Source organism: Oncorhynchus keta, chromosome 18, assembly GCF_023373465.1.
Source record: "Oncorhynchus keta strain PuntledgeMale-10-30-2019 chromosome 18, Oket_V2, whole genome shotgun sequence".
Lineage (NCBI taxonomy): Eukaryota > Metazoa > Chordata > Actinopteri > Salmoniformes > Salmonidae > Oncorhynchus > Oncorhynchus keta.
In genome coordinates this window covers 18905729-18927647 of record NC_068438.1, presented here as the reverse complement: position 1 = coordinate 18927647, position 21919 = coordinate 18905729, and the positions used below count along the sequence as shown (strand labels likewise).

The window sequence follows — 21919 nt, the reverse complement described above, 5'->3', positions numbered from 1 at the left end:
ATGCTTATTGGTCATAGTATGGATATACAAGAAGCAACAGCAAAACGATTCAAGACCTAGGGGTATCATCATCCTATTCACTGCCAGATTCTACAGGGATGCTGTCTGGAAAGCTGCCTAGGAAGGACGCCTTCCTTCAGAGCCATGGTATGCGTTTCGCCGAGCATCTCAGCCCGGAAGACATAGAAAGAAGGAACAAGTTGTGGCCAACGATCAAGATAGCACGAAATGATGGAACGGCTGCTTACTTCGTCGGCGGACGAGGCTTCATCAACGGTTCAGAAATCCATATTCCTCCCTAAAATCTCACCAGAAGGAACAGGTTGATGGTTTCAGCCATTTTCCTTATGTTGTTTACCTAACGAGCATCAGGTGACTATTTTTCAGGAATACTCAGGTATTTCAATTTATTAGTTTGTTCTTGTATGACCAGAAGACCTATTTTGTTTACAAACTTACGAAGAAGATTGAAAGATATATATATTTTTTTTATGTATACAGTAACTAAGATACTGTTTTAAAGGGCATACAGGTCTGCTCTGACTTTACACGGTTATTGTTCTATTTAGTTATTAATACTTATTTCCAAAAAAGGTCTTAGGAACGTTTATATGTAAAACATTTTTTATTCAATTATTTTATGATCAGTTTTCATATGTACTTAAAATAGTAGGTACCCTTTTATTCAAATTATTATTTGTTTTATTTCTCAGAATAGTTATTGATAACACTAAAGAGGGTTTTTAGTCTCTCTTACTACAAGAACCCTTGGTTTGGTCTTGAACATAATTTTCAGCTGAGTTGAATTTCAAAGCCAGATAACATCTAACTCAAAGGTTATGGAATAAGCTATTTTCACTTTAAATTGACTTAAATGGTGCAGATCTCGGTTCCTTATCGTTTACGTTCACTGCTCCTACGTCTTTGACTCATCCTACTACAGTTTATACTTTTATATAATCTTTGTTGTTTTGTCTTTGTCTATAGTTTCTCTTAATGCTAGGGGGTTATGAAACAATGTGAAGAGTCTCACTCAATTTTGGCTGATGCCAACTTCTGGCTGAAACCAACTTCTGGAGGTAACAGTGGGGCAACGATATTTGGCTTTCCCATGGATCTGAACGCTCCGCCGGTGTCACTACAATAAAAAATACCTTTGGTGGTAATATTTTACACTCGGAATGTGTCCCCTTTGGTCACTTTATTTGTCTTGTGATCAGTTGTGACATTATGCTCATTACTGTAAACTTCTACGGGTACAACACCAAACATGAGAATGATGAGTTGCTTGAATCTATAGAGAAACATGTACTTAATTGGTTATCTAAATTTCCCAATTCGTTATTATTGATAGGAGGGGACTTTAACATTACAATAGATAATTCAACTGATAGATGGCCCCCAGGTAGGCCAACCAATCAGAATTTGGGTTTAATACTTTATATGGAAAAGTTTGATCTTACTGATATATGGAGAGAGAGGTTTCCGGCCGACTGTTCATTCACTTGGAGTAACAAAACAGGTTCCATACAATCCAGAATAGATTTTTGGCTTATTTCCAAATGTATTGATAGTGAGTGTGTTACTACAAATATTTGTACTACTCTCCTCACAGACCATAGGGCTATTTACATTGATATCAAAGTATTTACCCCTGATACGAACCTTGGTAGAGCATCCTACTGGAAGCTAAATAGCTCATTATTAAATAATGATATAGTTAAATTTGAGGTTAAAGATCTGCTCTCACACTTTTGGGAAAGGTGCTTGTGAAGAACTGGGAGCTCTTTAAATTTGAGGTGTCCAAATACCTTAGAAAATATGGTAGTAATCTTGCTAAGACCAGAAGAGCTGAGGAGGAAAAGGTGATCATTAAGATAACTTCCCTTTCTCAGAGGTCCCCAGCCGGCCTCTTGGGGGAGGAGAAGATGGAACTAATTGAGTTACAAAATTAAACTGGAAAATATATATAAATTAAAAGCAGAAGGAGCCTTTATTAGATCTAGGAAAAAATGGATTGATGAGGGAGAACATAATTCATCCTATTTCTTTAGACTTGAGAAATGTAACTCTAAAAATAACACTATCCATAAGTTAAACATTGATGGTGTTATTACAGATGACCAAAAATTAATTGCTAAATACTTTATCAATTTTTACAGAAAATTGTATAGCTCTACGTATTGTCAGGAATCCATAGATATGTTTTTTTAACTCACTGAATAATGTTCACTCTATACAGTGATATAGTGGTCCTTCTGTAGCTCAGTTGGTAGAGCATGGCGCTTGTAACGCCAGGGTAGTGGGTTCGATTCCCGGGACCACCCATACGTAGAATGTATGCACACATGACTGTAAGTCGCTTTGGATAAAAGCGTCTGCTAAATGGCATATATTATTATATTATATATTATATAGAATCTAAACAGTGTGATGAATCCATCAAAGTTGAAGAGATTATAGTCTATCAAACATCTAAAGAACTATAAATCACCAGGTGTTGATGGAATTACATCAGAATTTTACAAATTATTTTCTGAACAAGGAGCTCCCTTCCCATTTGAAGTCTTTTTTTAGAGAGTATTAAAAACAATGTTCTCCCTCCTACAATGAGCCAGGGGTTAATAACACACTAAGCCTAAAAAAGAAATGCTGCTCATTGATAACTGGTATCCAATTTGTCTATAAGATTATACTTACTACTTGCAAAAATAATTAAAGAAGTCCTGGATGCAATCAGTCTGGCTTCATGAGGAAGAGACATTTCTAACAATGTCAGACATACTTGACCTAATAACTGAGGATAGCTTCATATTATCTTTAGATTTTTATAAAGCATTTGACACAGAGCATCAGTTTCACTACCTTGAGAGACTTGGCTTTGGTGATTTTTTTCTGTAAGGCTATTAAGACTCTATGTAAATGGTAACAGCTCTATCAAATTGAAATATGGCACCTCACCTAGATTTGAGTTGTATTTTTTTTAACCTTTATTTAACTAGGCAAGTCAATTATGAACAAATTCTTATTTTCAATGACGGCCTAATAAGAATTTGTTCATAACTTGCCTACCTGGTTAAATAAAGGTGAAATAAAAAATATAAAAAACAGTACTGCAGGAATGGAATGGAAGTTGCAGAAAATAGGTTGTGGTGGCAGCTGCAGAGAGGTATTTGGGTGTGTGAGACGTGACATAAGAAGAGTTACAGGGTGTGTTTAAGTGGTGATGTCCCATCCTTTCAGGTTGTTGTCACGAGGTAGGACTAAATACATTTAAATAGTGGAGTATGGTATTCATTATTATTTGTGAGTGTAGTGTTAGATGGTAGGTTATTTTATTTGTAGAAAAAATAGATCAGCAAAGTATAAGAGAGTTATACTCCAGTCCAGTAGGTAGCGGTAATGCAACATTTATTCAATGCCAACCGCCGTTAAACCTCGAAGAAGAATGATTTCAAAGTTCATCCCGAGTCTGCCTCTAAAAAATATATTTTGTCAACATGTCAACACAAGTCCATGACAATGTCAAGGTAGGTTTGTTTTGAGATTCCAACCATGCATGTAGTTACACATTATTAAAGGTAGCTAAAGAAAGACGTTGTTTTGATCTCCTAGAGTACCTACCATGGTGCCTACCCCCAGCCTAGGTATGTGTAATAAGTGTTGCACCTTGTTCCCTGCACCGATCTTTCAACACAACACCGCGCAACATGCTGTCGCCATTGTCTTGCAGTAATTGTTCTACACATTTTGAAAAGAAAGCAAAAGGGTTCAAAAGATTACGTATTTTAGCGCTAACAGAGGAGTGGACAGCCACAGTACTTTCCCCGGACATTACCCCACCACTCTGTCCGCATTTCTGTGTCCAGACCAAAAGTAATCAACATTAACATGGTCAAATCAGGCTTCAAATAACAATCTCCTCCGTGACTCCTCCGGTCATTATGTCAACAAAACAAGTGCATGACAATGTCACGGTAGGTTTATCCTTACGAAAAAAAGATGCAGTAACTGTAGTACGCTGTTGTATAAGTGTAGTTAGAGTGCAGTATGCTGCAAATACTGCGTCCAAAATAACTGTTTTTGGCTACAGTAATTTATTCAGCAATTAATGCGTCCAAGACACCACAGTCGACTGCAGTTTCAAAACTGCAATCTTCTTTTGTAAGGGTATTATCATATTTGCTATTAGAATAATGGTTAGGGCAGGCAACCCTTTTCCTGGTATACTGCAGGATTTAGGTCCAACTAGGCACCACACCTGCCCAGCTGAGCTAATTGATCAGTTCAGTGATTGCCTAAATGCAACACACCTGGTCATCCAGGTCGGTTAAATCAAAAACATGAAGTGTCTGAGGCACTCCAGGACCAGGGTTGCCTACCTCTGGGTTAGGGATTGGCTCTCCAGTCCCAGGACACGAGTTCCAATTCGCAACAATATCATATCACGTTGCCTGGGGAGCAGACAGGTGAATTTAGAAATTGGAAACGTATTCCACATTGTCTTGGGTGATTTCTTTGAAACAGATAAAGCCTAGTCCTGAACTAAAAACCAAACTATTAAAAGTGATTTTTAGTCCACGACTAGGTTTAATCTGTATCCGGAGACTACCCCCATATTCAGCTCTTCAAGGGCTTGATGTATTATTATTTTGATTTATTTAACCTTTATATATCCAGGTTAGTCTCATTGGGATAAAAATCTATTTTTCAAGAGAGACCTTGTGCAACCAAGACACCTGCTGGGGGAACAATGTTTGAGACAAATATGAGTGTTGTTGATGTGTGCAGAGGGTCCCTGGTTCGCGCCCGGGTATGGGCGAGGGGACGGTCTAAAGTTATACTGTTACATAAACACAAATACATTTCAATTACAGAAACATACAAATGTTTAAAAAAATCTATCATATGTACCACCGCATCAAGTCTTAATGACAATCACATTCCTCAGTAACATGTGAGCCAACAAACGTTTTAAACTCCTCCAAGGAAACAAGATTCTGGGGTTTCAAGCTGGTCTGGAGAGAATTCCAAGACCACGGAGCTGATTAGCTTAAACACTTTCTGCCATGATCTGTTCTGATTTAAGGAACAGCTAAAAGTAAGTAGGAGTGAGACCATATCATATTTATATATTTTGATATCTTCCTCAGCAATATTATGGTTCTCGCCTGGAGTCCACCTGTGATTTGCAGACTAGTGCTGCCTGCTCTCTGCCCTGCAGGCCAATGCCCAAGAGTGCTATAGAGGCCCTCAATCTCGTTCACCCTGAAGTAACCAAACGGTATGAGGATGACAATGATCCAATTAATTTGACTGCTCCTGTTGAGAATGTATCTATTTGTATAATGATAGAGAAGTAGAATACATTAATTTACAACCAATATACATGAATAAAGACTAATATTGCAGCAAATGTGAAACTGGTTAGGACACACTCTTTGTTCCAGATTTAGCAGACACTCTTATCCAGAGAGACTTAGTTAGTGCAGCTAGGTGAGCCAACAACATATCACAGTCATAGTAAGTACATTTTTCCTCAATAAAGTAGCTATCAGCAAAGTCAATGCTAGCAAAAGGGAATAGTGTTCGTTCACGAAAGGCTATATATATCATTTTGTTCTAGGTTTTTTGGCTGTGGTCTTCCTGTTCCAGAGAAACTTCATGGCTGCAGAATCTTGGACCTGGGCAGCGGTTCCGGCAGAGACTGCTATGCCCTCAGTAAACTAGTTGGCGAGACTGGCCATGTCACAGGCATTGATATGACTGAGGAACTGGTATGTATAGCACCTAGACCTATATATCCACTCACCCTTTATCTTCAGTAATCTAACAATCATTCTATTACATTGGTGTGCGATACTCTGCTTTCTGCTGTGGTAGTGTATGGCTCAGTTGGTAGAGCATGGTCCTTGCAATGCCAGCATCATGGATTAAATTCAGGCTGGGGTCATCAATACAAAAATGAATGTGTAAAATCGGCTACTAAATGTATTTTTTGTGCTCAGATTCTAGTGTCCCGTAAATACATCCCATACCACCAGGAGAAGTTTGGCTTTGAGAAACCCAACACCACCTTCCTCCAGGGGTATATGGAGAAGCTAACGGCAGCTGGCGTTGAGAATGACTCTATGGATATCATAGTGTAAGTTGAGGAACAATCATGTTAATTTGCTATCAAAACAATGAGTCCTTCGTTCTCTTTTGATCGTTTATCTGTTTTACTGTGTCACGATCTGTTGGGAAAGTGAACAAAAATCCCCTTCTTTTATCTACTGTTTCTTCCAGGTCAAACTGTGTCATCTGTTTATGCCCTGATAAGAAAACGGTTCTATGTGAAGCCTATAAGGTCCTCAAGGTAAATAGTCCACCTTATCATTGCATAACATGATTATTAAAAAGAATATCCCTGGGCTTTATAAAATACAGATGGCGGTGACTGTGTCTTCTGAAAAGTACTCCTTTCTTTGCCCGTGTCTCTCTCCCATCTCTCCTGTGTGATATAGGAGGGTGGTGAAATGTACTACAGTGACATGTATGCCAGCAATGTTGTTCCTGACCACTTAAAAGAGGATTCAGTTCTGTGGGGTAAGTGATCAAGTTGCACCTTCCTAGCAGACAAAGAATGTTTGGTAATGCATATTCTGCTTCTGTAGAAAAGCCTATCTCTTATCTTAAATATTTTTCAGATTCAGTCTCATTGGTAACATCTCAATATACCCTTAAGTGGTTTCGCTTGACCCGAGTGTGCCGTGCAAATTGTAGAACTGCACTTCACACTGATGATGTTCTCTTTTCTTTTGTGTTTTGTGATAGGTGAGGGAATGGGCGGTTCCCTCTATTGGCGCGACTTTATCTCATTGGTCCAGGAGGTGGGCTTCAGCACGCCTCACCTCATCTCAGCCAGTCACATTGAGGTCCACAACTGCGAGCTCAAAAAGAAAGCAGGTAAGGCTGCTTACTGTAGGGTGGAAAAAGTATACACTTCTCACGCTAACCTAACTAATAGCACATTTATTAATGTGGTCTAGAAGCATTTAGTATAAAAAATGTAAGCCTAGTCAGTCACTTCCATTTCCAATGTGTTGCAGGTGATATTAGCTATGCGTCTGGCACTTACCGGCTCTTCAAGTTGCCCAAAAAGCTAGAGATGTCAAGTGCAATAGTGACCTACAAGGGGACAGTGCCTGACTACCCGTGTCAGCTGGAGTTTGACTCCTCCCACTGCTTCAAGGTATGTTGGTGCAAACACGGCAGGGCTCTCCAAACCTTTTCCTGGAGAACTACTGTTCTGTCGTTTTTGCTCCAACCTCAATCTCGCTCACCTGATTCTAATAATTAGCTGGTTGATGAGCTGAATCACGTTAGTTACAACAGGGGTTGAAGTGAACCTACAGGAGGGTAGCTCTCTAGGAGCAGGGTTGGAGTGAACTTACAGGAGGGTAGCTCTCTAGGAGCAGGGTTGGAGTGAACCTATAGGAGGGTAGCTCTCTGGGAGCAGGGTTGGAGTGAACCTACAGGAGGGTAGCTCTCTAGGAGCAGGGTTGGAGAGCCCTGAAACACAGCATAATAGGACTACCCTCACCTAAGCAATTCTCATAAAGGCAGCATTTTGGTTAAGTAGTAGGTCATGTTGTTCCCTTATTTTATGAACAATTGTTTTTCTTGTGTATGCATACTAATACAGTAGTTCGTATGGACCACTGATACACACACCTTTTATACATACAAATGGATACCACACTACTTTAGGTCAATGCACAAATTGTATGGGTTGCCTAATATGTTAAGTGGATGTATAATAATCCCTGTGATGTTGTGCTGTGCAGAAGGACGTGGCACTGCAGGTGGATGGGGAGATGGCTGCTATCCTTCAGTGCTCTCGCTTCTCCCCGGACTTCTGCATCCAGAAGGTAGGTACCACTTTACAAAGGTAACACCTTATAGCTCTGTAATAGCCATGTAATTACAATAGTAACATGGTACCCAAAAGCAATCGGGGACTGTATTATTATTTTAAAAATTATTATAGGAAATAAAGCTACTCTGAAAATACCTCAACTGGCATTTACGGATGATCATTTGAATCCTGAACTGTCCCTTTTCAGTACGGCCACCTCAGCCCGTTTCTGCTGGCCAATAACCTGGGCTCCTCGGTGAAGCAGTGCTCCAAAACAGGCAAAGCTGCAGGAGGCTGTGGGGAGACCTAACTCACTACACCTGGATGACATCATATCCATGAAAGACCCTCCTCAGAATGACAGGGTGTATGTCCCAATAGTCTCTCCTTCCTCCTGAAGTATGCACTCATTCATTACTTCCCACAAATTTAAAATCATTGGATTGTTGTTGGCCTGGGCTATTGGGAGTTTCCACCATATTTCTTATACCAGTCATTTCATAACAGTGTAGGGATGTGAACAAGTGCACTTGAAGGAGAGGTTATTTGGATCACCCAATGTGACAGAAAAGACGTCCATTTTGATGTCTGTACCTATGTAGCACAAATTATATAAAAATGGTTGTAAGTGTTTCTTTTCAGACTGAAAAGCCTACCGTGCCTTGAAATACTATATTTTTCCTCTCATGTCCAGCTCATAGATTTAAATGGAAATGGTTATTTTATTATGTAACATTTGGAGCATTACCTGGATAATACATGAGACTGTAGCTTATATACTAACTTATTTACACACTGATGTGGACGCCTAAGGCCCGCCCAGTCATTCAATGTAAAAATTACATTTGTAAAAAAAGACTTGTCTTGTTAAATTCTCAAATGACATGCACACAGGCTGAAGGTCCCACCAGCCCATACACATAGACCACTTGACAAACGCACAAAAGAGAAGATAAATAATTCAACAAAACTGCCAGTTTCAGATATTTATTTGTATCTAGGGGTATTCTGTGTGTGGTGGTGATTTTGGGCCTGGCTAATGTGACCCACATTACTTAAAAGGTCAAACCATGACGTCAGTGATCTTCAGGTCGGAGTCCTAGAAAGATGCTGAGTGTCCGACTTGGAATTCCGAGTTGGATGACCATTCCTAGTTCACAGTTGTTTTGAATGCGGCAGTAGCAAGACTAGCAGAGTTTCCACTAGTTACCACAGCCATCTTTAGTCATGATTAGATCATATTTTAGATTAGTTTAAAAGTCACATGTACAGGGTTGCAGATGTAATTACAGGCTACAGTGAAAGGGGGAGAAGATAGCTGATTTAGTGTTGGCTATTCAGCAGCCTGAAGGTCTGGGGGTAGAAGCTATTGGCCAGTCTTACAGTTTTTGCCATGATGCTCATATTCTGTCCTCGTTTGAGTGATTGAAACGGGGAGAACAGGCCATAGCTCGGGTGGCTGGGGTCCCTGAGAATCTTCTTGGCCTTCCTGCAACACTTGGTGTAGGTGTCCTGGAGGGCAGGTTGAGTGTACCACCCACTGTAGTGCCTTGCGTTCCCTGGTGGTGGAGTTGCAGCCAGACAGTTTAATCTCGATGGTGTTCCTGTGGAACACTGTGAGGGCCCTCGGGACATGCTGAATTTCTTCAGCATCCTGAGATTAAATAGTTGCTGTCGTAAAAATGTATGAAAACTAAAATGAGCTTTTTGGTCTTAATGTTAGGGTTAGTAGTGTGGTTAAGGTTATGTTTAAAATCTTAGCAACCAGGAAATGAGAGAGCAATTTTTGCAAAGTGCAACTTTATGTGTTTCCCTTAAAGGCTTACCTTAATAATAATGTTACCTTACCTAAGGGAATTGTTTAAGGGTATTGCATATAGTCCCTCAAACATTTCCCAAGATAAGGTAATCATTTAAGGGTTTAAGGTTAGAGTAGTGCAGAAGTTGTCATATGCCGAGGCAGTGAAGAAAGTAGAGGAAGATGGGTCAAGGGAGAGGGATCCTGAGGGGAGTGGTGTGAATAGTAGATCTGTAGCAGTACAGAGGGATAGGCCAACAAGTGATATGTGTTTCAGTAAGATTGGATTTTTAGCATTTATACTAATGGTTATCAACTACTGCAGGGATGGACATAGTCGCAGAAAATTGAGATTGTGGTGGCAGCTGCAGAGAAGTATTTGGTTGTGTGAGAAGAGTTCCAGGGTGTGTTTAAGTGGTGATGTCCCATCCTTTCAGGTTGGTGGCATGAGGTAGGACTAAATAGTGGAGTAGGGTGGTGTTATTTTTATTTTATTTGTTAGATTTCTTTGTGAGTGTCATGTTAGATGGTAGGGTATTTGTTTATTTATTATTTCAAGCAAAGTATAATGGAGTTGTACTCCAGTCTAGTAGGTGGCGGTAATGCAACATAACGGCCAACCGCCGTTAAACCTCATTGAAGAAGCACTCTTATTGAATATTCAAAAATGTCTTACAATAATGAGATATACCCAAACTTAAGGAAAGCTTTGACTATGTACAGACTCTGTGAGCATAGCCTTGCTATTGTGAAGGCCGGGGTATGCAGACCTGGCTCTCAAGAGAAGACAGAGAAGACTATGTGCACACTGCCCACAAAATTAGGTGGAAACAGAGCTGCACTTCCTAACCTCCTGCAAAATGTATGACCATATTATAGACACATATTTCCCTCAGATTACACAGATCCACAAAGAATTTGAAAACATACCCAATTTTGATAAACTCCCATATATACTGGGTGAAATACCACAGTGTGCCATCACGGCAGCAAGATGTGTGACCTGTTGCTGCAAGAAATGGGCAACTCACTAGTTGTTCTTCACTAAGAACAAACACCCTTGTAAATACAACCCATTTTTATGTTTATTTATTTTCCCTTTTGAACTTTCACTATTTGCACATAGTTACAACATTATAAATACATAATATGACATTTGAAATGTCTTCATTCTTTTGGAACTTCTGTGAGTACAATGTTTACTGTTAATTTTCATTTTTTATTTAACTTTAGTTTATTATCTACTTCACTTGCTTTGGCAATGTTAACATGTTTCCCATGCCAATAAAACCCCTTCAATTGAAATGTATCCACCAATCCAAAGAAAGGATAGCCGGGAGCTGGACAGGCCGACATGCCGCTTTGTGGACAACGACTCTCATTGTTAGGGCGGAGAGACATGTATCTTCCCAGTATATCCATAATCTTTGATTCAATTGAAGGAAACTTGAATTAAAAGATGAGAAAATTAAATATGTTTCATGCAACTGGGCCCAGAGTTCTCGCTGAAACTGCCTCAGACACATGCGAAGCAGTATCACGCGAGAACTCGATGTAAACAAACACATCTGTGGGGTTCGAAGTCGGGCTTTGTGTCATGGTGAGCACGTTCACGACAGGGTCATTCATTATCTGTTGTTGTGACTCATGCAAATAACATGAAGCTGTTGATCAAATATAACAATCACTCCCAAAATAATCTGCGAGATTCCTCAAAATTATCATGGGACAAAAAAGGTATTATTATGCATTCTGATTGGTCGAGGACCTACAACACCCGCCTCTGTCGTACACCGATTGGCTTGGTGAACGCAGCGAGGGTCCTACCATTGGTCTTCAACTCTTCCAGGTCTTTCCTACTGTTTTATGGCAATTGTTTAGGAGATTCGTTGAACTAACAAGCTAGCTAGACAACACACTAGGTACGTATTGAATAATATATACATTATTTGGTGAAACTTCGCGAATGATGTTTAGTAAATAGGTGTGCTACTGGTGTTTGATTAAATAACTTGTCTGGTGGTGGTTAACGTTAGCTGCTGTCACAGAAAGAATAGGACTGGAGACTAACGTTAGTTCTTGACATCTAAGTTAGCTAGCTATATTTATCAAACAATTTTGACTTTAAAAAAAATATCAGCAGATATTTATCTTGTTAGCTAACTAAGTCATCTTCAGTTTGTGATCTGAGGCTGACCAGCTAGTTGGAAGAACCAACTTGAGCTAGATAGAGTAGCTAGCTAGCCAGTTAGCTGTCAGTGTTACCAAATGTTGCAATCATTGTTAAGGCTAACAGTAGTTCGTGTATGTGTACCTAATCATATATTTGTTAGTTACTTTAACCCAAGTTTCTAGATCCAGTCGTAGTTAAACTTTTTTTTTAATTGTAAGATGGCTCTAGTTAGTATGTTAGCTACTAGGGGAGAGTGGAGTAAATATTCTCCAAAGGGGTAAATTGAGCCATCCTTCTAGGAAACCATACACAAAATGTATAATTTGACCACATATTTAGGAAGAGGTCATAATTTCATGTAGTCTGCCATATTTTCACCAAGTCAAATTAATTTATTGTTAGAGGTTTCATAATGCTTGTATCTTAACCAAAATATATCATTTTAAGATTGTTCTATACATCATTTGGGGTCCAACACATAGCATGAAAGTGCATCCTTGTAGCTGTGTGGGCTAATTTATTACAAATGTTTGCCTTGGGGTAAGTTCAACCAATGGCAAGTTGAACAAATTGAAATGTTTCTTCCAAGGTGTAATGCAAGGCTGGGATATAAGGTAAAAACGTGGTCTGGCCTGTGTTTAAAGTGTTTTAGAAATGTACAGTTTGTTAGATGTTAAGCCTGTGTTAAAATATGCTTAAAAATAAGCCAAAATGCAATTTTGTTGAATTGTGTTTGGGAAATAAAAAATTGACATGGTTTTAAAAAGGTAGTCTATAAATTTCATTCAGTACAGAAATGTGAAGGCGTCTTAACTTACCCTGTCCTGTAGCACAACTTACCCCATACCCAAGGTAAGTTGTGCCAAGAGACCACTTTTTTTGGACAAGCTAAGTTTTCAAAACTAATGTTTACTTGAATTCTGATTTATTTCCTGGGATCCACAACATCGTGAAATATATGTAGCCTAGATATCTTTGTTAGAATACTATATATCCCTTGATGGAGTGATGCTTAATGTAAAAAATGGTTTCATTTACCCCACTCTCCCCTACTGGATAAATGTAGTACAAGTCTATTCACAGTCTGACAGCTGGCTAACAACACTTCTTAATGAAAATAAATAAAACAGGTAGCCACTAAATTTAAGAAGACAGTCACCTTTGAATGGCACACTTTCAAATTAGACACAGAAAGGAGATAGTTGTAGTCGCATAGCAATGTTCCAGACTTGGTGCATTGGTACTGCTTGTAGTAGCAGAACAATGTTCCAGACTTGGTGCATTGGTACTGCTTGTAGGAGCAGAACAATGTTCCAGACTTGGTGCATTGGTACTGCTTGTAGGAGCAGAACAATGTTCCAGACTTGGTGCATTGGTACTGCTTGTAGTAGCAGAACAATGTTCCAGACTTGGTGCATTGGTACTGCTTGTAGTAGCAGAACAATGTTCCAGACTTGGTGCATTGGTACTGCTTGTAGTAGCAGAACAATGTTCCAGACTTGGTGCATTGGTACTGCTTGTAGTAGCAGAACAATGTTCCAGACTTGGTGCATTGGTACTGCTTGTAGAATCTATGACTTGGGTGGCTGGAGTATTTGACTATTCTTTTGGGGGGGCCTTCCTCTGATGGCGCATGGTTCAGTGGTCCAGGTTGGCAGGGAGCTCGGCCCCACTGATTTACTGTACGCACTACCCTCTAGCACCGTGTGGTCAGAGGCCAAGCAGTTTCCATACTAAGTGGTGATGCAGCCATGCTCTCAATGGTGCATCTGAGGGCTCATGGCAAATCTTTTCAGCCTCCTGAGGGGGAAGCGGTGTTGTCGTGCCTTCTTCAAAGCTTTGTTGGTTTGTGGACCATGATAGATCTTTAGTGATGTGTACACCGAGGAACTTGAAGCTCTTGACCCACACCACTACAGCCCCGTTGATGTGAATGTAGTCCGCGATCAGCTCCTTTGTCTTGCTGACGTTAAATGGAGAGGTTGTTGTCCGGGCACCATACTGCCCTGTTTCTGACCTCCTCCCTATAAGCTGTCTCATCGTTGTCGGTGATCAGGCCTACCACCGTTGTGTCATCTGAAAAATTAATGATGGTGTTGTGCTTGGCCACGCAGTCGTGGGTGAATAGGGAGTACAGAAGGGGACTAAGCAGACTCCCATGAGGGGCCCCCGTGTTGAGGGTCAGCATGGCGGATGTGTTGTTGCCTACCCTCACCAACTGGGGGCAGCCCGTCAGCAAGTCCAGGATCCAGTTGCAGAGAGAGGTGTTCAGTCCCAGGGACCTTAGCTTGGTGATGGGCTTGGAGGGGACTATGGTGTTGAACGCTGAGCTGTAGACAATTAACAGAATTCTCATTTTTTTTGTTGCTTTAATAACTTTCAGATAATTTAATGTTGCAAAGGTAATCAAGCTCAAATTGATATGTGATACAGAAAATGTATTGAAAATAAGAAACAGACTTTCATCCTAGTTACTGAATGTAATGATTTGGTCCTAATCATGGTTATATTGGGCGGGGCGTGGTTTACTGTGTTGACTATCAGGTGTACCATTAGGCCTACATTTTGTAGTACAAAATGTTCTATTAGTACAACCAAAAGTGGTAGGAATCTGTTCAAGATCTTTCGTGACCATTCTACATCCTATATGAAAGTCTACTAGTCTCGAACTTTATGGAGACAGAGACATAAATTAAACCTAGCTATTACCGGATTGTAATCGTCATGTTCTTTCCTCTGTAGAATAAAGACTTGGAGACAGAATGGCATCAGAATCTCCGCGCAGACCAAGCCGCTGTGCTGGAGGGGTTGTGGTGCGAGCACAAGCTGCCACGTAAGGACACACACACGCACACGCACACGCACACATAAACACGCGCACACACACACACATAAACACGCGCACACACACACACATAAACACGCGCACACACACACACACATAAACACGCGCACACACACACACACATAAACACGCGCACACACACACACACATAAACACGCGCACACACACACACACATAAACACGTGCACACACACACACAATAAACACGCGCACACACACACACAATAAACACGCGCACACACACACACACACACAATAAACACACACACACACACAATAAACACACACACACACACACAATAAACACACACACACACACAATAAACACACACACAATAAACACACAGAATAATAGGCTTTCAGCTATTGCACCCGAGGTGTCTGGTCTACCTACTTACACAAGTTTCCCCTTGCTAAGACATGACATTGCCTAACAGCTAGTCCCATGATGGTTGTTATTGACCATCCGTTTCAGACATATGCTTCAGTGCTATGGATCAATATGATCTGGTTCAGTATATTTCCTTGGCTACTTTTTGAGGTGGGGAGTGCATAACAGAAAGTGTTAACTACAACCAATTTAGCTTAATTAAGTGCAAAGACAATACTTATACCTATGCATACACTACAAATATTCTACTCATAGGTATACACATTCAACAAGGTAATGCTCTTGTGTTATTACAGTGAGCAGTCGTATATGGAGAGTGTTGTGACTTTCCTCCAAGATGTGGTCCCTCAGGTAAGACTGTTTCCATTGATTGTCATCTTTTCTACAGTAACAGAAATGTGTATTACATGTTACCCTTATTCAGATTGACTTACTCAGGCTGTCAATGGTGTTTTTATACGGCGGAGAGAGTTGAAGTATAGGATTAACTGAATCACAATTTATCTTTTAAAAGTTTTAATAGGTCATTCTATGACATTAACAGAGTGCAGTAATTTAATCTGATAAATTGTTGTCCTCATCTCCTACTTGTCTTTTGTCTAAATTCAAGGCATACACTGGCGCACCCCCAACTGATGAAAAAGAGAAAATAGTTTGGGTCAGATTTGAGAAAGCCGACATCAATGGTAAGTCCAAGAACAGTTTCAAAGCTTCCCCCCCTTGACTGTGTTGTGTTCAACCTTGGAGGGCATACACATTTTGATAAAAAGTGCTTACTTGCTTCATATTATCTGGTATTTTGAATCCACAGATTAGGTTAAACCATATATAAACAGGTTCTTGAATATTATGAGTTTACTGAAATATGCTGATAAGTGGCCTCTTGTTAGAATTCCTGGGTAGAAAACTGTTTAAATGTGACACATGAATAGTTCCTTTGGCAGGCGTTGTTTGCGAACCATTTGATGGTTCTTTTCTTGTAAGGACTTTAAGTGACAGGTCTGATGTATCTCAATGGCACAAATCTGTGTGTGTGTGTGTGTGTGCGTGCGCCAGATCTCTCCCTCAATCTGACAACAGCTGTGTTGATTAGACACAGCGTTTTGTCTGTGTTTATACAAATTTTGACCACTTTAATGTTATTTACGCAAACCTTTTGAAGAGGACTTCTGTTTGGCGTTCAATTTAGAGCTTCACTGTTCCAGCCCTGCTTGTTTGCATGCTCAATGTAAAGCAAATAGTTTTATACGGAAGCAATGGCTCATATACATTAAAAACGTCTTGAGTTGACACTCATTCAAAGTAGCTAGAGTTAAACATTTATTCAAAAGAATGAGCTGGAACACTTAAACCCCAACCATTCTTCTAGAAAATGAAACAGTTTAGTAAAAGGTTTTTGAAATCGACAAAGACAAGGATGAATCATTTTAGATAGCAGCAACAAACAAAGCAGTCAAATGTATCGTATAGACTCTGATTATACACTGAGTGTACAAAACATTAAGAACAATGGCTCTTTCCAAGACACAGACTGACCAGGTGAATCCAGGTGAAAGCTGTGATCCCTTATTGATGTCACTTGTTAAATCCACTTCAATCAGTGTAGATGAAGGGGAGGAGGCAGGTTAAAGAAGGGTTTTTATTGAGACATGGATTGTGTATGTTTTGTTCCATTCAGAGGTGAAATGGGCAAGACCAGATGTATGTGCCTTTGAATGTATGGCAGAAGTGCTACGCTGCTGGGTTTTCCACGCTCAAAAGTTTCCCCGTGTGTATCAAGAATGGTCCACCACCAGCCAACTTGACACAACTGTGGGAAGCATTGGAGTCAACATAGGAAGGTGTTCAATATCAGGAAGATGTTACTGACCCCAATATCAGGAAGATGTTACTGACCCCAATATCAGGAAGATGTTACTGACCCCAATATCAGGAAGATGTTACTGACCCCAATATCAGGAAGATGTTACTGACCCCAATATCAGGAAGATGTTACTGACCCCAATATCAGGAAGATGTTACTGACCCCAATATCAGGAAGATGTTACTGATCAAAATAAGTTTGAATAAGTCTACAGAGTTGACTGAATATAAATGTCTAACTTCCCTGTGTGTCCATCAGATACGTCCCGCTCCCCAGAGTTCCTGGAGATGCACAGTGGCAGCAGTGACCCTCCCCTCTGCCTCATGATTGGTTATGCAGACGGGATGCAGATCTGGAGCATATCCGTGAGTGTTTTTGTTGTAACTGTGCTGTTGTTGGTGTCGAAGCTTGCTGTTTGGGGTTTTGGGCTGGGTTTCTGAATAAGCACGTTGTGACATCTGCTGATGTAAAAAGGGCTTTATAAATACATTTTGAATAGAAAGATGTTGAACAACAACAGACACGCGAGTGGCTCTGCTCTCTAAGACACCGCATCTCAGTGCTTGAGGCGTCACTACAGACACCCTGGTTCGAATCCAGGCCGTATCACAACCAGGCCATAATTGGGAGTCCAATAGAGCGACACACAATTGGCCCAGCGTCGTCCGGTGTTAGCCGCCATTGTAAGTAAGAATTTGTTCTTAACTGACTTGCCTCGTTAAATAAAGGTTAAAAACCCAAGACATTATTGTTTCTCATTTGCAGTACCCCTTGTCCCCCACTAGATGTCAGGATAGACCAGGGTGTTAACAGTTATTTTCTTAATAAAATTCTCCAGTCAATTACAAGTCTTGACAACTTCTGCACCAACAGTTTTTCTAGGATCTGTGTTGTGGTTGTTAACATATGAAATACAGATTTTTGTGTTTTTGGTGTTGAAATATTTCATTTTAAATATAGAGCTAATTACATTTGAAGAGCAGTTTGGGTGGGTCACACAAGACACTACTCTATCCAGGTCCCATAATTACAGGAACCATAGCACCTATTGTGCACTCCGGCTGGGAATTGCAAGGGACCTCACGATACGATATTATCACAATACTTAGGTGCCGATACGATATGTTGCGCTTCTGAAATATGTGTTCGATACTGTGATTTTATTGCAATTCGATGTTCCAAACATATTGAGCACCATATGTCTGCTGCAGAGGGACACGAGGGAGACATCAACATTTTTATTAGTCATGACAATAAAAGAGCTGAAACAAATTGTTCCCTGTTTAAAAAGAAGATGGAGAACAAACTTTGAAAGAAAATACTGGTGTTTTGGTACAGCCGACTAAGACAAATAATATTGTTATATCATCAAAAACAATATCCCGATGTGGAACTGTATCGATTTTCTTTGACCCATCACTATTGTGCACCCACATTGAGTAGACTTGAACAATAGAGAGACATGCAACGGCCTCCACAATGTGAGGAGAATCATTGAGGTGAGAGGAGGGCCACTGATTTCCTTCTCTCCTTGTCTGTCACTGAGGAGGTAGACTTAGCCAACAAGATGGAGGACTTTTGATATTCTTTTAAGGTGGTTTGTGTTGTGACTGGTATCATCCCAGGGTCAAATATTTAAGGAGGAATATGGATTGAAATAAAGTAAGAAACCACTCATGGAAAAACCTAAGAGTGGAAATAGCATTCATGTTTTTCCTGCACTTTAAAAAAAACCCAGATTTGTTTTCTTTTGATTTTAATTTCAAAGCCCTACAAGGAGGAAATGTAAAGGCTATTTGAAAGAGCTGTTCTTTTGACTCATTTTTCAACCACAGTAAAGTAATTTCCAGGATTATCTGAAAATAATAACTGAGATATTTTCTAGTAAAATCATTAGACAATTTTGTCAGCTCTACAACTTAACAAATAACCTGCAATTCTGCAAAGGCCTCTATTTAGGACTATCAGGTTCCACGTGCAAGCTGTCATAGAAACATACATCCTGTGAGATCTAATCAGCCTAAGTCCTTAATCAGTCCTTTCTAAACATCCACAGGCCACCAAGAAAATGACACACTTCTCCCTCCACACACTGACACCGGAGGCTGACTGACACACACACACACACACACACACACTGGTGGGATGTGGCTGTGAACAACGACTCTGTTGTTAGCGCACCTCTTCTCTCTTAAAGAAGAGAGGAACTATATGCAGCTAGCTTCAGATGTGCTACACTATCCAGCCTACATAATACCATCCAGAACAAATGAGGAGAGAAGGGCCATAGCCAGCTAGCTACAGATGTGCTACACTATCCAGCCTACATAATACCATCCAGAACAAATGAGGAGAGGAGGGCCATAGCCAGCTAGCTACAGATGTGCTACACTATCCAGCCTACATAATACCATCCAGAATAAATGAGGAGAGGGCCATAGCCAGCTAGCTACAGATGTGCTACACTATCCAGCCTACATAATACCATCCAGAATAAATGAGGAGAGGAGGGCCATAGCCAGCTAGCTACAGATGTGCTACACTATCCAGCCTACATAATACCATCCAGAACAAATGAGGAGAGGAGGGCCATAGCCAGCTAGCTACAGATGTGCTACACTATCCAGCCTACATAATACCATCCAGAATAAATGAGGAGAGGGCCATAGCCAGCTAGCTACAGATGTGCTACACTATCCAGCCTACATAATACCATCCAGAATAAATGAGGAGAGGAGGGCCATAGCCAGCTAGCTACAGATGTGCTACACTATCCAGCCTACATAATACCATCCAGAATAAATGAGGAGAGGAGCCATAACCAGCCTACATAATACCATCCAGAATAAATGAGGAAAGGAGAAGGGCCATAGTCAGCCTACATAATACCATCCAGAATAAATGAGGAAAGGAGAAGGGCCATAGTCAGCCTACATAATACCATCCAGAATAAATGAGGAGAGGAGAAGGGCCATAACCAGCCTACATAATACCATCCAGAATAAATGAGGAAAGGAGAAGGGCCATAGCCAGCCTACATAATACCATCCAGAATAAATGAGGAAAGGAGAAGGGCCATAGCCAGCCTACATAATACCATCCAGAATAAATGAGGAGAGAAGCCATAGCCAGCCTACATAATACCATCCAGAATAAATGAGGAAAGGAGAAGGGCCATAGCCAGCCTACATAATACCATCCAGAATAAATGAGGAGAGAAGCCATAGCCAGCCTACATAATACCATCCAGAATAAATGAGGAGAGAAGAAGGGCCATAGCCAGCCTACATAATACCATCCAGAATAAATGAGGAGAGGAGAAGGGCCATAGCCAGCCTACATAATACCATCCAGAATAAATGAGGAAAGGAGAAGGGCCATAGTCAGCCTACATAATACCATCCAGAATAAATGAGGAAAGGAGAAGGGCCATAGTCAGCCTACATAATACCATCCAGAATAAATGAGGAGAGGAGAAGGGCCATAGCCAGCCTACATAATACCATCCAGAATAAATGAGGAGAGGAGAAGGGCCATAGCCAGCCTACATAATACCATCCAGAATAAATGAGGAAAGGAGAAGGGCCATAGCCAGCCTACATAATACCATCCAGAATAAATGAGGAGAGGAGAAGGGCCATAGCCAGCCTACATAATACCATCCAGAATAAATGAGGAGAGGAGAAGGGCCATAACCAGCCTACATAATACCATCCAGAATAAATGAGGAGAGAAGAAGGGCCATAGCCAGCCTACATAATACCATCCAGAATAAATGAGGAGAGAAGAAGGGCCATAGCCAGCCTACATAATACCATCCAGAATAAATGAGGAAAGGAGAAGGGCCATAGTCAGCCTACATAATACCATCCAGAATAAATGAGGAAAGGAGAAGGGCCATAGCCAGCCTACATAATACCATCCAGAATAAATGAGGAGAGAAGAAGGGCCATAGCCAGCCTACATAATACCATCCAGAATAAATGAGGAGAGGAGAAGGGCCATAACCAGCCTACATAATACCATCCAGAATAAATGAGGAAAGGAGAAGGGCCATAGCCAGCCTACATAATACCATCCAGAATAAATGAGGAGAGAAGAAGGGCCATAGCCAGCCTACATAATACCATCCAGAATAAATGAGGAGAGGAGAAGGGCCATAACCAGCCTACATAATACCATCCAGAATAAATGAGGAAAGGAGAAGGGCCATAGCCAGCCTACATAATACCATCCAGAATAAATGAGGAGAGAAGAAGGGCCATAGCCAGCCTACATAATACCATCCAGAATAAATGAGGAAAGGAGAAGGGCCATAGCCAGCCTACATAATACCATCCAGAATAAATGAGGAAAGGAGAAGGGCCATAGCCAGCCTACATAATACCATCCAGAATAAATGAGGAGAGGAGCCATAGCCAGCCTACATAATACCATCCAGAATAAATGAGGAGAGGAGAAGGGCCATAACCAGCCTACATAATACCATCCAGAATAAATGAGGAAAGGAGAAGGGCCATAGCCAGCCTACATAATACCATCCAGAATAAATGAGGAGAGAAGAAGGGCCATAGCCAGCCTACATAATACCATCCAGAATAAATGAGGAAAGGAGAAGGGCCATAGCCAGCCTACATAATACCATCCAGAATAAATGAGGAAAGGAGAAGGGCCATAGCCAGCCTACATAATACCATCCAGAATAAATGAGGAGAGGAGAAGGGCCATAGCCAGCCTACATAATACCATCCAGAATAAATGAGGAAAGGAGAAGGGCCATAGCCAGCCTACATAATACCATCCAGAATAAATGAGGAAAGGAGAAGGGCCATAGTCAGCCTACATAATACCATCCAGAATAAATGAGGAAAGGAGAAGGGCCATAGTCAGCCTACATAATACCATCCAGAATAAATGAGGAGAGGAGAAGGGCCATAGCCAGCCTACA

At 40.7% G+C, this 21919-nt stretch overlaps 2 protein-coding genes across 7 annotated transcripts in view; both read left to right on the top strand.

Annotated features, from left to right (window-relative positions):
- Window positions 1-3401: 3401 nt before the first annotated feature.
- zgc:153372 (uncharacterized protein LOC767695 homolog) lies at window positions 3402-11000 on the top strand. The gene is made up of 10 exons (XM_035792074.2): window positions 3402-3530; window positions 5154-5284; window positions 5627-5777; window positions 6009-6145; window positions 6289-6358; window positions 6507-6588; window positions 6817-6948; window positions 7092-7234; window positions 7830-7913; window positions 8109-11000. The coding sequence occupies exons 1-10, from the start codon at window positions 3501-3503 to the stop codon at window positions 8208-8210; spliced, it is 1062 nt and encodes a 353-aa protein (XP_035647967.1). The 5' UTR covers window positions 3402-3500; the 3' UTR covers window positions 8211-11000.
- A 486-nt stretch (window positions 11001-11486) lies between these two features.
- LOC118396856 (BCAS3 microtubule associated cell migration factor) overlaps window positions 11487-21919 on the top strand; it is a 367384-nt gene continuing 356951 nt past the window's right edge. For 3 of the 6 annotated variants that reach the window (XM_052467524.1, XM_052467522.1, XM_052467523.1), the window contains exons 1-5: window positions 11489-11620; window positions 14614-14704; window positions 15404-15458; window positions 15718-15793; window positions 17230-17336. In XM_052467524.1, coding sequence (XP_052323484.1) covers window positions 14634-14704; window positions 15404-15458; window positions 15718-15793; window positions 17230-17336 — 309 coding nt within the window. In that variant the 5' untranslated portion in view covers window positions 11489-11620; window positions 14614-14633. Of the gene's footprint in view, window positions 11621-14613; window positions 14705-15403; window positions 15459-15717; window positions 15794-17229; window positions 17337-21919 lie in introns of all 6 variants that reach the window. The other 3 variants (XM_052467521.1, XM_052467520.1, XM_052467525.1) reach the window with 2 other exon arrangements.

What these genes read in the sequence shown, in the direction of transcription:
- zgc:153372 (XM_035792074.2), top strand. Translation starts at nt 3,501, where the DNA reads ATGTCAACACAAGTCCATGACAATGTCAAG. An exon ending in CACCCTGAAGTAACCAAACG is followed by an intron (nt 5,285 to 5,626) that starts GTATGAGGATGA and finishes ATTTTGTTCTAG; the next exon opens with GTTTTTTGGCTGTGGTCTTC. An exon ending in TTGATATGACTGAGGAACTG is followed by an intron (nt 5,778 to 6,008) that starts GTATGTATAGCA and finishes TTTTGTGCTCAG; the next exon opens with ATTCTAGTGTCCCGTAAATA.